The sequence below is a fragment of the Anopheles cruzii genome, chromosome 3 (genome assembly GCF_943734635.1).
Source record: "Anopheles cruzii chromosome 3, idAnoCruzAS_RS32_06, whole genome shotgun sequence".
NCBI lineage: Eukaryota > Metazoa > Arthropoda > Insecta > Diptera > Culicidae > Anopheles > Anopheles cruzii.
The window spans coordinates 22,306,791-22,322,993 of NC_069145.1; the positions used below are offsets into that span (position 1 = coordinate 22,306,791).

The 16,203-nt window shown below is 53.7% G+C and overlaps 1 protein-coding gene across 1 annotated transcript in view; it reads left to right on the top strand.

Moving 5' to 3' along the window:
* Positions 1 to 9,025: 9,025 nt before the first annotated feature.
* The window catches only part of LOC128270059 (uncharacterized), a 22,797-nt gene continuing 15,619 nt past the window's right edge, over positions 9,026 to 16,203 (top strand). The window contains 3 exon segments of the mRNA XM_053007463.1: positions 9,026 to 9,096; positions 11,213 to 11,361; positions 11,954 to 13,343. Coding sequence (XP_052863423.1) covers positions 9,026 to 9,096; positions 11,213 to 11,361; positions 11,954 to 13,343 — 1,610 coding nt within the window.

The following is a 16,203-nucleotide window of genomic DNA, read 5'->3' on the forward strand; positions in this document are numbered from 1 at the left end:
ACCACGCACTTTCTCACAAAATACACAAACGTGAACACAAAACCAAAAACCGCTTGGTTTTTTGCCTTTTTCCAAACCAAACGCTTGGCTAGTGTTACCGGTGTGCAATTTTTGCCCTTGCCAGTGTTGCCAGCGCAGGTGGTCGACGAATCCCACCGCGCGATTCACGGTCGACTGCCGAAGGTTGCTAGATGTTCAGGTGGGGAGCTCCGTTTGAACGGGCGAGTACTGCGCGGGAGAGCTGGATTAATTAGGTCAAATTAATTCCATGGCGTAAACAAAGTTAAGTGTATCGGGACCGGTTTTTGTTGAATGGTTTAAACCGGAACGGGTGCTGTTAGCTTACACAGTCGGTGGTGCGTCTTTATTTATCGCATTTGACAGATGCCAAGGTTGTTACAGGCCGTTGCGAAATTGTTCACTTTTACCAGTTTTCCGAAATGTTCTTTATTTGCAACCCAAAATGGGTCTACAATAAACAAAAAAGGATACACTTCGGTCGGTGCGATTCGTAGAAGGCCGTTGAGATTGGCAAGAGGTTCCCTGATCACGAAAGCGTGGTGATCAATTTGAGCGTATTCGATTTCGACTGGCTTCTAGATGAATCGGTGAAACAATGTTTCCGTTCAAATTTCGAGACGTTAGATTCGGAATGGCAGTTGGGCTGTACAAAATGAAACTCTTTCGCAGCTGGACCAATTGACTAATGTCGCGCAGCCATGCCTTCCCTTGTCTATCCTTGCTTTGGGTAACGTCGGTGCAAAGCAAATTAATCTCGTAAAACAAACATTTCTGGCCGGAGACTGGTGAGATAAGTGTAGCAATGGCGGTTAAGAAGATGGCTCCAGGTACGACGGCCACCATGTCAACCGAGCGACCGCTGCAGGAGCAAGAGTTGGGTTTTTAATGAAAGGACACCCACGGGAACCGTCGATTCGCCAGCCCCACGCAATACACACACACACACAGTCGGGGCGGGCTCGAAAGTGCATGCACGTTGTTTCTTTTATCGCTATTGTTGGGGCTGCTGCTGCTGCTGGTAGTATTCCTTCCGATATGTGTCAAACGCGGCAGCGCCTCGGTTGCGCATGCGAGCCCGAAAGCTCGCTGAATAATGGAAAACTCGCGACTCGCTGCTCGCCTCGCACGTTTTTCGCTCTTCTCGAGCGACATCGATCCGCTCCGCTTTCTCGGGGGAGACCCCGTGTAGAGGGTTTGGAAAAAGTGTTATGCATTCTACGGCCTGCCGCTGCTGGACGAGCGCCGTTCTTGAGTTTTTCCTCATTTTTCGGTTACCGTCGGACCGCCGTCTACCACGGACGGGGGTTTGCAGTGCGTGCCGCGCGTCCGAGCGCCAGCGGACGAAGTGTGTGAACGTGTGAAATCCGACAACGCTCCGCGGACATTGGCCACTGGACACACTGGACATTTCGCAACAGGACGTTTCGCGGACGACGAGCCACGGACCGATTAGAAAATCGGCGTGATTACGTGACATTCCCGGAGCTCCCTCCAGTCTCGAAGCCAGCAGCACTGTTGGGGTCCGGAACCGCGGAAGTGCGCCGGAGTGTACATGAGTGTGGTTTCGGTTCCGAAAACGGTATTTTTGCAAGTCCCACGGCCACGCGGCCTCCCCGCGACCACGCGGTAACCGTTCTCAGCCCTGCCCTTGCCAACTACGTCTCCGCTCTTCTTCAACGCCCTGAAAGTGCCCTCCATGTGATACAAACGTAACAAAATGGTCAAATTATAGTGAAAAGCAAGTGAAAGAAGTTTAATCCACAAGGAAAAGGTAATCAGCGAGCGCACGCGAATCAACTGCTGCACGCGAGTCCCCGCGGCTCCGCAGGTTCAAGAGCGCCAAGCGCGCCATTTCAGGGCTTCCGGAGGTACCCCGGGCCGTTCGGTTAAGGACGCGAACACGGCCCTCCACCAGCTGGTGTACGGAAACAGCTGTACGACGTCAGCGCGATGTGCATTAGGCTGGCCACTCCGGCTTCGCCCTAATCGCGAGCAGCATCGCTACCCGTGTCCTACCCTTAGCCAGGCTCCCGTGTGCGTAGTGTGCGTCGTGGTACGCTACACCGGAGCGAAAGTCATTAACAATTAAGACCCGTGACCCGTGGGCGTTGAATTTAGCGATTGACCTAGGCCTAGGTGTCGTTGCAACAGGAACAGCTCAACGTCCGGTGTGGTGCACCGACGGAGACAGACCTTACACAACGGCTGGGACAGCTGTGGTGCGCCTTTCCGCCGACCAGCGTTTGCATAATCCCCATAACATTCGCAACACAATTTTACACCCCAAAAAATCTGTGCCATTCACCGTCACGAGTGCCCCTCGGTGTGTGTGTGTGTGTGTGCGTGGGAATAGTGTGGGCACAGCCACCGCCATCGATCGATTAAAGGACTCGCTTTCTACGAACGCGTTCAAAGCTGGCAGAAAAGAGTGGCCGAATGTGAATAGTCTCGAGTAGAAAAAAACAGGGATCCATAAAGAGAACAAAAAAGTATTGGAAATCTTACACAAGATACATATCTGTCAATACGGTTACGTAACCGACGAGCCCGTCGTCGTCGCACGGTGCTCGGCCGACCAGCTCCGTTCAAGATCTCCGAACTCTTGCAGGGCGCCACGGAGGTCCTTAGGCCGTAGAGACAGACACGGGAACGGCACAATGGAGAGGACGGCCACGAAAGGCACGTTATTGTACACGAGGAAGAATACCAGACCCGTACCCGTTGAAGGGTGTGATTCATAATAATCGGGGTGCAGTGTTGATTAGTCCCGGCCGCTGGCTCTCTCAGGGACGCACTCGAACGCCAGCCACTGGCTTGCGGTAGGCCAAAGTAGGTTCGCCTCGTTATCCGAGCTTCGTGATTACTCGACTGTGCGCCTGTGTGTGTGTGTGTGTGTGTGCGAGCTTTGAGAGCCATTGTTGGAGCGCGAACAGCTGCGCTGCTTCGTGGAGGCATTGTTCGTAGGCCCTGCCAGCAGCATCCCAATCTGGCTGTTTACCGTCCAACGAGCTTCAGCAGACCTCACGCTGCCGCTTTTCCCAAGGAAACTAGAACAAAACACAAAAGGCCGCAAAATGCAAACGATAAACAATATGGTCGGTGGAAAAGCGCATTCCGCTTGAACGGGCACATCCTTTGGTATTCAAACACAGACAATCTGAAGAACGGCCAACAGATGAACATGGACATGGGTTCCACAGAACAGTTACAGTGACATGCTAATAATATTTGGTTTTATTTTCCACTTCCACTGGTGCTAATTATGTTACAGCAGTTTTAACATACGCCACTCGAGAAGCAATAGATAATCGGACCAACACGTGCGCCGGGCCGAGAAGTGACCGTATTGAGAAGAACGCACAAACACATACACGGAAACCAGTTTTGCCAAAAAAACAACACGAGGACGAGGACAGCAACACAGTGAACACAGCGATATTCTATTGTGTGCAGTATTATTCGATTCCCACCAAAACCATGGAAAACCTAACCCCACTAGCCTTTCGCCCACTGTTCTAATACCACTTCCCACCCGACACACACACACACATACACTCGAGGCGTTAGCGGTAGTGTTCTATTGTTTTTACTTCGACGGTTCTTTTGAACTTCCAAACCAATCGACGGCGGAACCACTCCCTCTCTCTCTGTTGCTGTGGCCCACCGAGGTACCTTGCTCCTTCCGACTGCATCCCTCTCTCTCTCTCTCCTCCTTATCCATCGTGGAGTCATATTTTGTCAAAAATCACTACATCACCCAGTTCCCGGTAGACAAGGGAACACCGTAAACAATCGATATCCTTTCGTCGGCGGGCTAACAACATCTCGCGCCCGCTCTGGCTCGCTGTGTGTGTGCACTTGACACCCGGGGACAGCGTATGTGAGACGCGCGATCGAGGACGTCACGCGAGCGGAAAAAGTAAAAATCGTATTACCACGAGGAACTGGATCAAAAGCTCATTGAGATGGAAGGACGTACTTGTCAGGATACGGCACGAGTGCGGATTTATTAAGAGTGAGTGTGTGTTGTTTTCTCAAGCAGTTTCCTACCGCCCGCTGTCACCGAGACCGAGGTGCACCTCGGCCGTATCTTGATCCTATCCAATCTTTCCCTTCCACATACCTATTAGCGGTATGTCCTGCGGGCCGATCCTGCAGATGCCCTGGCCCGCCCGTCGGCAGGATAAGCGATTTGCTGCCGTTGAACCTGCTGCTCCTGGATTCGAATGAGTTGGCACATTGGTGGCGCGGTTCTGGGTTCTCGGTTTCGCTGACGGAAAAAGGTCCGTTTGATTCCGGTGGCGGCCAGGTGGACAAGTAGTGCCTGAACCGCGTGTTCGTGAAAAGGGCTGACTTCGGGTCGATATCTCTACGGGTTCCGTGCCTGCACATGTGTACACACTGGGAAAAGTTCTTCCATTCGGGAAGTCCCGTCCCGACACAATGCAGCGCCAGGTCCGCCATTCCCTAACCTCTGAACCGCGCCCGGGTTAACGTGGGTTGCGCTGGCGGGCCGTGAATTTTCGCGGAAATTATTGTTCCGCTCCAGGAAAGGGAAGCACCAGCGCGCAACTCTCCGGGCTGGGTTTCCCCCACACATTAATGGGGGCTTTTACCTTTCTCGCGCGAGGAAAATCGAACACTGAACCAACACACGTGTGGTGTGTGGGTAGTTTTTTCCTCGGATTGTGAAAATGGGACTTTTCCAAGCACTGTAATTTTGTTTTTGTCATCCCGCCACCACCTCAAATCCTTTTAAAAGGCGCCGTGTGTGAGAGAGTATTACAAACACTAAAAGGGTCGTGGTGGTTTTTCAGTCCAGCTTTGTGCCAATCGGCGACCTCACACACGGCTGATCGATGTGGGAGAGACACCTGTGCCTATGCCTTCTAACCCCCCACCTGAACCGTGTAGTCGGGCAGCTGTTCCTTGGTCTTAATTAAATGCCAGCCCGTTAATCCCCGGCGTCCTGGGGCGCGCGAGCGCGCGAACCCGACGCGAATGAATAATGATGCCGAACGATAGCGATAATTATGAGCCGCCCTTTTGCCGCCCTTTCGTGGCCCGGCCGTGAGCGGGCACATCCGGTGGCACATCCCTTCGCCGCCGAAGACGGAAAAACACTCCATCGGGCGCCGTCGGGGTGACGGGGTTCATTGTTCGCCACGGCCACGGCCGCCCCCTGTTAATTATATCGCCCGGGGCCGCGGTTAAGTTTTTCCAGCCCTCAGCTCCTGGCGCCATTAACCGTTAGTGCGCTGACTGGCTGCCTGGCGGGCTGCATTAGAATGCAAATGTGAAAAGTTCAATAATTTCCGCGCTCTCTCCATTGTTCGAGGCGGCCGCAACCGCGAAAAGGGCGAATTTTGTGGGCGATGACGCCAAAAATGGGCAATGTTCAGCAAAGTTCATTAGAGCCTCACTTCTTCGAAACATTTGTAGAACAGTCGCAGAAGTCTACGGCCTGACAGGGTGTGCTGGGAGGTTGTTTGGCGATCCGGAGCCACTGTTTTCGGAATTGGCTATTTTCTTCAGCCAGGTTATTCGGTGGCCACTGTGGGATGTTTGGGAGTGCGGTTTCGTGCCGCGTGGAAGGTGCGGTGCTTCGAAATGGGTCAAGGTCCGTTCGCCTGCCGGGAATACTACTGTGGCTAAAAAGTATCAGGAATTCACTCATTTTCGATTTTATTATAACACGACACGATTTTGCGTTGCATCAGTTGTCAGTTGTCAAACGTCAGTGGTCGCGTCGCTGCTTACTCACCACGCCATGTGGTGAATACAGGATCATTACCTTTTAAATTAACGTCTACACAATCCAATACATCTATTTTCACATTTGTTCCGCTTTTCGAAATGGTCCGAAAAGTTCGAAGAAGTTGAAAAACATGATGAGGAAGATGAACCAAGATTCCGCAAACCAGGCTGGACACTCAAATAGTATTTTGTGTGGATAATTGGCAGGAATTCATGATGCACCACACCACCGACAATCAAACCCGTTATTCCCGTCTTTTTTGCTGACAGTAGTACTCTGTTTCGTTACATAAGGGCGCATGTGTTGGGTGTGCACTGTGCGCGTTCGTTAACGGTCACTGAAAAGCGAGCATCCCAGCAGGCAGAGGTGTGAGAAGCTCTCGAAACCACACGATGTAAAGCGGTGTCAGGTAAAATGGCGTGAGCAAATCCTCGAAAGTGTACGGGATAAATTGTATCGCTCTTGCTCGACCGAATTCTGGCCAACCTCCCTTTTTGGAGTCACACGCCCCGGGCCCCGGGCTAGGAAGGAAAGCAGCATTGGCGTCAACCGCGTGCCACGTGGCACGGCTATTATTCAATTGTCCAATCTCATTTGCTCCACCCGTTGGTGGCCGAGTCATGCACTCAAATAAATAGCAGCCACCGGGAACGGTCCAATTTCAATCAGACAAACGAGCCAGCCCCATTTCGAAAGCGGTATTGATTTGGAACCAATTTTGAGTGCTCTTCTCATCGAGCGAGACAACGGTTCAATTTGTACCTCTTATGGCCACTAATTTATAATCCTATTTTTTGCGGAAGAGACCGTGTGCCCGTGTGGCAATATTCGTTATTCGCCCCCTGGGGGGTTGGCAGCGGTTTCGGATCGATTTGAAACCCCAGCCCGGGTCACCTGAAATGGGCTCAGATTGGACTCTTCGCATACTTAACGCAGTGGCGCAGTTTTTTCGCTCGCCCAAAAATCGACCGGACCGGACCGGGGGTCGGTATCAATCAATCAAATCAAAAAGCCAACCCCAATCCCGCACAGCGTGTGTGTGGCGACGAGCTTTCGGGGCGGTTTCCGTTGGAGCCGAAGCTCGAATCAAACCGGCAAAAAGTCAACCGGCCGCCAACGGCGTCGACGGCATCTAATTTGATTCTCCACATTATGGCTTTCATTATGCCGCTCGACACTTGCGCCGGTGCGCGTCGGTAGAGCAAACAACACCATTCGACCAAACAGTGCCATTTGCGCCAGGCTTCCGTGCGTGGTAAGGTAAACAACTTCTCTCGGGAACCGCGGGCTCGGGAGTGACACTCAGTCCGCGGTTCACGCCGCACGCTACGTTACATTGGAATCCCTCCCGACAGACCAACCGACTACTCAGCACTTTCGCTGGGCTCCCTGGGCTCCCTGGGCTCCCCAAACCCCGGCCCGTCACTATCTGGCTACTGGCGGCTGGCTAGGAAAAAAGGAACGTCGGCCTCGTGCGATCTTCTGCGTCACCAGAGTGTGGTGGTGGCTGAGTTCCGGCTATTTCTGACTAGCGGACGTGCGGCGTCCGATTCGCACCGGTTGCCGGTGCTTCCGGCAGACGCAGCACCTTGTCACCCCATGGGGGTGGGGACAGGCCGCCCGACAAACATATGTTTCATGAATGTAATTATGTTTTGACACGCATGCTTTTGGGGGCGGTCCTCGGGGGTCCACCGCTGGGGCCGAAGGATTACGCGAAGGGTTGCTGTTGCTGGCGCGCCCAGAAAAGCCTCTTCTCGGGACACCTCGTGGGACGCCGGCTGCGGCTTGACGGGGCTGTTTACAAAACGGGGCATCGGGGCACAAAAAAGCGAGGCGGGTGGCGGTTAAAGAGTTTACGTTTGCTCATGCTGTGACCAACGGAACGGACCGCCATCGCCACGCCAAATTGATTTCGGTACCGTAAAACGTGGTCGACGCGCGGGTGGCTGCTGATGGGTTGCATCGTAGGCAAAAAAAGGCGGCGACAAAAGCGGCTATTACGCCGTGAGGTCCTTGCGTCAAGAGGGCATTTAATTGGAGCTTGATCGGCGGGATGAACGTCCGCTGGTTGAAGGACGTAGCGTACCGCGGTCGCTTCGTCCTACCAGAAGATCAATCACTGGGGTTTGGGGCCCTTCTTCCGGTCGGCAATGCAGTAAACGAAGTGGTCGTCCCGATCGTTCAACGTTTTTCTTTTCTCGGTCCATTTCCTTCCAGAGTTTCATCCCCGGCCGCCGTATGTATTGAAAGATGCCTTTAGAAAACTGTCAGCGTAGGATAACTAGTCCTGGCGATTACTGCAGCAATCACATTTTAAGCAGGTAACTAATTGAAGCTAACCTTGGCTCCGCAGGCGCGGCACTCGAAAAGGAACCAACGCCGAGGTAGGTCAAGCAGTTGCGAGCACCATCCGTGGTGACCATCTGCAGTATGAATATTCAGATCACCATCATTATGCTCCCGGTAGAATGGGCACCCGGTAACGCAAATATCCCCACCGTCCCACTGTCTGTCCGGGGTGCGCTTCCGAAAGGTAAGCGCCATTCGTGTAGACCTTCCAGCGGCAGCAAACTTCCGGCCCCCGGGGCCAGGCCAGGGCCCCGGGTAATCTGATCACAAATTACACAGCCCTGACCAGACGACATTGCTGCTACTTGCCGCCATTTTCGGCCGCGTCGGTCTGCGGGTATTCAAATGAATCAATCCGAAGCCTGGCCGGCCCGAATGTGGCCCGGCGCCAACTGCGGTCGTCGTGACCTACCGAAGCGATGGAACACGATGACGACGATGATGATGATGATGATGATGATGATTGTCGATAAGAGCTGGAAGAGCATTCGAAGGGGCGCAAGCGGTGCATAGAGCAACATTGGCTGAAGGGCCGAAGTGAAGCGATGCTGAAGTTGGAGTCGGTGGCACGCGATTGGCTAGCTCGCCCGGAAGGAAGCAGCAGCGGGAGCGGCAGCGGGGCGGGGAACCGAGGGTGGCCGACGAAGGAAGAGCCTATGCACTTTGCGTCCTCCTGTGGGAGAACGATTCCGTACGAATGTGGTATTTTTATCGCGTTACATAAGACGCTTGCCTCCGGGCCGGGCAACAATAGTTTGCTTTGGCGAGGACAAGGAAAAATCTAAACTGTTTCCGTTCTCTCTTTCTCTCTCCCTCTCTCTCTCTCTCTTTCTCTTCGCAGGGTTATACAAATTCTATCCCCGTCGCCTGTTCATCTAGTGTAGATGTGTTAAAATGCCTTTTAAAAACTTTCAACGGCGGGTTAGTGGTCCTGGTGCATACTGCAACAATTACATACAGAGCAGGTGAGTCAAACAATGTGGCCAGTTCGGTTCGGCGAAACGATTGAGCTGTGGCGGGAAACTTTTCCGTGCGCCTTCACCCTTGTTCCGTTGACGCGCGTCCCGCGCTCCATTATTAATCCCATTCCAAAATCGCAATAAAATAAGGTCGGCGGTTAGTCCCGGTGGGTGTCCTCGAAAACTCCCCTGGGTTAGTTAGGGGAACATTCCGGCCGCATGTATAAAGGATGAGCTTTCTCTCGAGTGCCGGCGCCACGGTGGGGATGTAAATTTTATAAAATCGATTCACTATTCTCGCCGTGCGCCGAGCGCCCCGTGCTTATCGTTGACACGAACCAGTCGGGAGTCGAGCAGTCGAGCAGTCGAGTGGCGGCACACTGAAAAAAAAAAAACACTTACATTAAATTCGCGTTTGTGTGAGTTTAAATAATGATTTTGAACAACGATAAATCGGCATTGTTTAGTTCGAGGATGAATAATAATACAATAGGTTATTTATTGTACTTTAACGCGTGTATTGCACATAAAATGTTGAATGTAATCAAAACACAAGCAAGGAAAACAAAACGTTGAAAGGAGTCCTTAGATTCTTCCTAAAACCCTATATGCCCGCCTATCGCATACCGATTCCCCATAGTGCGGCGAATCACGCACACCAGCGCAGTGGCCGACGATCGATCGGAAGACTCCAGTCTGGCACAAAATCCGGTATCCGTAAACAAGCGCGCGCTCCCGCTACTCTCAAGATCACGCTTCGGATGCTCCGAGGCCAGAGCGAAGAAAGACCAATCGACAGCGCGGGGGGAGCAGCGTCACCTCGGCCAACCAATTACACAGTTACACAGTTGCAACAGTGAACGGTGGCCGCGCAATTGGCCGGCAGATTGACACAATTCTCGGCCGCCGAGAATGGCACACCACAGGATGCCCAGTATCGATATGCGTGTTCTAGTTGTAGTGTCCTAGTAATGCCGACGGCGTTTGTCCGAGAGAGCGAGAGAACGGTTACTTATTTATTTATTTGGACGCTTCGTGTTCGGCGCCACGGACTGCTTGTCGGTCGGTGATCGATACTCGCTAACGAGCGGCACTAAACGAACGGGGTGCCGTACCGCGCTTAAGCCAATCGGCACGCACCGCTCCGGCGCGGTGCCGTCGCCCCTGAACCATGCCCCGCGGCGATTGCCGACCCGAAATTCCCTAATCTCGGTGCGCGAAATGCCCAGCGCCGCAGCGCCACTTAACATTCTATTGCCGCCACAAGTGTCAGTTGGAAACAGACCGCGCGCGCGAGAGACAGCCCGAGAAGTCAAGGTTACCAGCGTCAGCCGCCTGCGGCGCTGCACTGGACCGCTCAAAATGGAAGCGCCTGGTAGCTGGTGGTGCCGGGGCGAATACCGCGAGTTGCTACCGAGTGGGGCCCATTTTTGGACCAAAAACAACTTTCTTTTATGAACCGAGGCCCAAGGTTACTAAGGTACTTGTCTGGTTTAAATATAGCGACAATACTCGTCGTGGAGAAAGGTCCGGGGAGCTTCCGAGAAAGAAGTTGTGGCCCTTGCTGTTTGCCTCGCGGATTGCCGGAGTGCGTTGAGCGATGCGGTCGTGCTAGAAACCACGGGTGGGCCCATTCGTCAGTTCCAGTATCTTCCTACTGAGGCCAGGATACGGAATCGACTGGGACCGTGCAACTGGGGCAACGAATCGGTTCGGTTGAAAGGTTGCCCGCCATAAGTCACTCACAACTAGTTTCCGTTGGCCGTTTACCGTAAATTAGGTACACAAAGATGTAAACTACCATTCAGCGATTGCGGTGGCTGTGCTCCTTCTGGGTGAGAGAGAGAAAGCGGTGCGACGAGAGAGCGAGAGCTGCAAGCTGGAGCGAGAGCGACGCGGGACGGGACGGGAGTTAGAAGATCGTGTTTTTTTTTTTGCCTTTCGTTCCATTTTTATCCATTTAATACATATTAGTACACACGCGCGGCTCGGACACTACACGGACACGGGAGCGAGGTCCAGCCGCGGGGAAACTGGGAGCTACTGTGCATGTGTGTGTGTTGTGTACAGATATTTCATACGCGCCTGGGTGTGTGCGTCCGCATCCTCTCCTCATCCACAGGCAAGACAACTCGGAGTTTCTGCAACTTAGCCAAACCCAGCTGCATCAGTCATCGGTGAACATCGGCTTCAGTAACATAGTTTACAACAGCGGTCCGAGCGAACCCCTGAACAGCTCCCGGAGCGGATCGACGTCGCTGGCCGTGATTGGTAAGCCCGTGCGCCTGTCTGTGGGTGGGAGCCGAACATTAAATCATCTCATATAGATCCCATCAGCCCCGGGTTCGGGCCTGGAATGTCCTTTGGGTCCCGGGGCCCCGATGGACGCTATCTCGTCCAGCCCCACATATCCTCCGTAACTCAGTTATTATTCGCAATAATGGCCATTAGTGGCTGCCCCGGCCCGTGCTCCCGGCCGAGCTGATAGAGCTTGACAGCGCCAGATCAGGTTGAAGAAGGTTTGATAGGTGGACAAAACCCGCACCCGGGACAACAAAACCACCCAACACAATCGAGCGGCCGTTGGGGGTCAGCGCAAATTGAACAACCGGTTCGCTTTAATTCGTTACGGTCCTAATCATTTTAAAGTAGGCCCTGGGTAGGACGTGCGTGTGGCGACCCGGAGCTTACATGTGGTTCGAGATGAAAGAGCACACGGGCGCTTTTCGCGGTCCCTAATGAGCTGCCGTAATTGGATCAGCTCGCCATCGACATCTAACATGGAAACGGAGCCTGCTAACATCCCGCGTTCCTTGCGCGGATTTTTCTTTCCATTTGGTCCCATCTTCCCCCACACTAGCAGACAAGTCGGCCACAGCGAAAGCGGAGGCGGAGCGGTCGGGACACCGGTACAACGACTTGAACAAAACCTCGCTCTCGGTGGAGGAGAGCAACCTGAACTTCAACTTCGTCAAGAGCAATGGCAAGTCGGTGTCGGGCGGCCACAACAACTGCAGCGGTGGCTCGTACAAGGGTCTAGCGAGCGGCGGGGCCGGCCCCAGCGGCGGTGGCGGAGGTGGCGGCGGTAGCAGTGGTCAGCCGTCGGGCAGTGGCGGTGGCAGCTTCCCGTGCAAGAAGTGCGCCCTGAGCAACAACCTTGGCACCCTGCACCTGTCGGCGGACTCGCAGCAACACCTGCACGGCCACGGGCACGACGCGTCGCATGACAACTCAAACAACAGCCTCAAGAACTCGCCGGCTCACGGTGGCGGCGGCGGCGGCGGCGGCTCGGGGTCGGGCTCGGGTAGGGCGGCCAACATCGTAGCGTCGTCGGCGCCGACCAAGTCCCCGCTCGGCGGTGGCGGTGGCAGCAGCAGCAAGGGCAGCGCGCTGATCAGCTCCTGCCAGGGATCGTTCCACTCGCTGCAGGGCGGCGGCTCGAGCAGCGTCGATGGTAACGGGTCGACGGCCCTGCCCCCGTACGGTGGCGGTGGCGGCCACCACCACAGCGTGTCCTCGAGTGGCGCCCAGACCGCGTCCGGCGGATCGATGCAACATGCCTGCAGCAACCTGCTGTCCCACCACCAGGTCCAGCCACGTCTGAGCTACTCCACCAGCCACACGGACTCACCGAACGGGAGCGGCACCGTGCTGTACAATCGGTCCCGCATCAACAGCCACAGCAACGCGGCCACTCCCGGCGAGCTCGACCGGACCGGAAGCACCAAGCAACAGCAGCAGCAGCAGCACGCCAACCCCAACTACAACGTGTTCAGTGTGAACTACGAACGGAAGAGTGCCAGCATCGGCGGCATCGGCGGTGCGGGCACGTCGTACAGTGGCGGTGCTAGTGGTAGTGGTAGTGCAAGCAACGGCGGCGGCGGCAGTGGTGCGCACAGTAAAACGATAAACAATAGTGGCAACAAAAGCAATAACGGCAACGGGGCCAACGGCAACGGTGGATCGCACAGTGGGACCGGGTACGGCTATCACGCGAGTGACATTAGCCAGCTGCGGAACATCATCGAGCTGAACAAGCAAGTGAACGATCTGAACTCCAAGAACGTCGAGTACAACCGCCAGCTGAGCGCCCCGGCCGAGAACAATATCAACAAGAGCAGCGCCAACTGCTACAGCAACAGTGTCTACAATCTGTTTTCCAATCACATCTTGCCTCAGTATCACAGCAATTCGCCCAACACCAACAGTTTGAACCGCGCGAAGAAGAAGCGCAGCTACAAGCTCAATGGCAGGTAAGTCTCTCCCCACCGTGTGTCCTGTCCGGTGATCCGATCGGATCGGCGGTGACCGGTCGGCGCGAACGCTAGTCGCGCTGGGACTGGTCGCGTCCGGATTTTTCCGGTGCACCGTCTCGTCAAAATCGGCCCATTACACGGCTCTTTGCGACTCTTCTTCGCGGGTCCTTTCCATGTATGGTACGCTGCGGGCCAAGGACACTTTGATGGTGCTGGAGTCGTCCACGTGGAGGCTGTTGGGAAGGCTACTCGGCAGCTGTTGTTGTTTTGTGCCTTGTCTAGTGTTTGAAATGCGAAGCAAAGTGGAGCAAGAAGAGCACAGGAAGAAGTAAGTTCACTTTGGACTATTCTAGACACATTGTTTAATCCGTTCCAAGCGGTTAGCCCAATATGTTTTGATTGATTTCGATGTTTCGACCCTGCTGCCAGAGCTAATGTTGCCATAGTTATGGTTAAAGTTTTCGTTTACAACTTTAAAGACTGACTTCTGCAGCTACAGGCTCGTCTGTTTAATAGTTTCAGAAACAAACTAAAAAAAAAAACACACGCAAAATATAGTTTTATTTATTTTATGATAAAGCTTGTACTTTGTCATTATGCGCCAAACACAATATCGTTCAGATGGCCGCCTGGGGACCGATGTCAACAGTAGATTCTGATAAGATAATTTTCAATTACTTTTTTGTACACTTCGGGTGGTACCTTGGCCATAGCTTGGCGAATATTATTTTTCAAATGCTCCAAAATTGTCGGCCGTACAGCATAAACATGATCTTTTGCGTTGCCCCACAGGAAAAAGCATGATTTCGGGGGCTAATTGATATCACCAAAACGCGAACCTATATGCCCATCAACGGTAGTGGCCAAGTGCCCTAGTAGTTGCCAAGTGAAAATGTGCCTCGTCGCTGAAGAACGTTTGGCTAAAAAAATTAGCGTTTTCCTTACTTCATTCATTTTCTAAAATGGCAGGCATTCAAAGTTTAACACTTGGATTGACAGATATGAGCCTGTACTAAGCGATCTTCTAAAACCTGCCGGTGAATTCTGTCGGTCGTACGATCGTTTCAATAAAACTTTTGGCCAATATGCCAGCTGCCGATTTCGTAAGTTCCATTATGGTATTCACCTTGAAGAATCGTTTTAGATTGATTTTGGCCAAATTCTTCGACTGTGTGTCGTCCGTACCTGGTGCCACGTCCGTTTTTCGACATCTCAAAATAAATAATTGTTACCGACTTTATGTACTTCGATTCGATCCGTTTCGAGTCAGTCAGCTCGCGCCCACTATCCCCGAGCAGTAAAGATCTTCACGCCCCGTCCAGCGTCTGAGAATAGCCCGATGATGTCCGCCCGCATAGCGTGAACGTCCACGCGCGCGTGCGTCCGCTGATTGGCGTCCGGCAATTCCAATGAATAATGGTGATCTGTTTTTTGAATCTTGGTCTGGGTCCGATTTTGATTTTCCCCTCGACGCGCATAGTGTTTACGCTAATCGAACGCGCAAACATCGGAGCGGAGCGCCGTAAATTAGTGTACAATTATCGGGATGCGTTGTTTCGTTGCGTTGCGCCAGATCACCAGCACCAGATCCCGAAAGGGGTAATTTAATTAATAGGATTTTTTATAGACCAATCCATAAAAAAGGCGCATCCTGCCCACTCAGAGAGTCACTTGAGGCCGGCCAGGACCTCCCGCTGGGTCCGTCGGGGCTGCTAGTTTTGCCCGTACCTCAATCTCAAACGGCCCCTCGGCCGATACGATTTGGTGCCGATTGATTTATATTTCCGGGCGTCCGGCCGAGCCGATTGGGCCAGGGTGGTGAAAGATAACTCAAGAGAAGATAGTTTCTCTGGCCCGCTCTGCGGAGTCAGTGGTTCAAGTGGAGGCGCATCTGCCACAATTCATCCCGGAACCGGCAGCGGTGGGCGATTGCGAGGTAGACAAATGATCCTCCGACTGTCAGAGTGGGGTAGATCAAAGCCCGAGACTCCCCGAGAACTTCGGACGATAGATTCGGCAAATTTAATCGGATCGACGCGCGCGCGCGCGCGTAAATAAAGTTGTTCGACGATAATAGCCGCGGTTGTGTTCGGTTCGAATCGGTTATTTTCGGACCGGTCCAGTTCCTGGCTTTGAAGTAGATTAAGAACCGCCCGAGCGGCTGCTGCGGCCGCCGAACCGCCCAAGTCCAAGCCCAGGCTCAAGTCCAGGCGCCCAACAGTGGGGATGGTTTCGGCCATCCGTCAAGTCATGCTTTAGTAAAATTATACAACAACCGCTCGTTCGCGCCGCACGCGTTCCCCCCCGGGGGGTTATACTGGTAAGGAGAGGCACAGGCATACACAGGATCACTGGGCCGGGTCCGGTTTTGTGGAACCGGTTTCGTGTTTTCTCCAAATGTTGTTCAAGCACCCAGGCGGCAGATAATGGGGCTTACCTTTGCATAATTCCCCCCGCCCGGTCGCGTCTTTTGTTTGCTTCGGCTTGTCCCGGCCGTGCCCGAAAAGCGCCCGCCCGCAAATATTTGCCCAGATGCGGCGGCGCACAGGACACCTGGTGGAGGCACCCTCGGTGGAGATAGTGTCGTGCCGGCCGCGTCGCGTGAGTGAGCGCCGTATTTCGCCGTGTGCCCCGTCGTGGTGGCTCCCGTGACAAATCTCGTGACTCGCCACGGTTCCCCCGGGTGAGAGTAGTCCCTGGCGCACCTGTTTCAACAAGTTGACCCCGAAGGCCGAAAGGTAAGCCCACACCGGTGCGGATCGGTGTTTAATTGAAGCACGAACCGCGTGTGTTCGTGGCCCCAAAATACATGACGAGAAGTTATTACACACCTTCTCACCCGGTGCTGACATGTGCA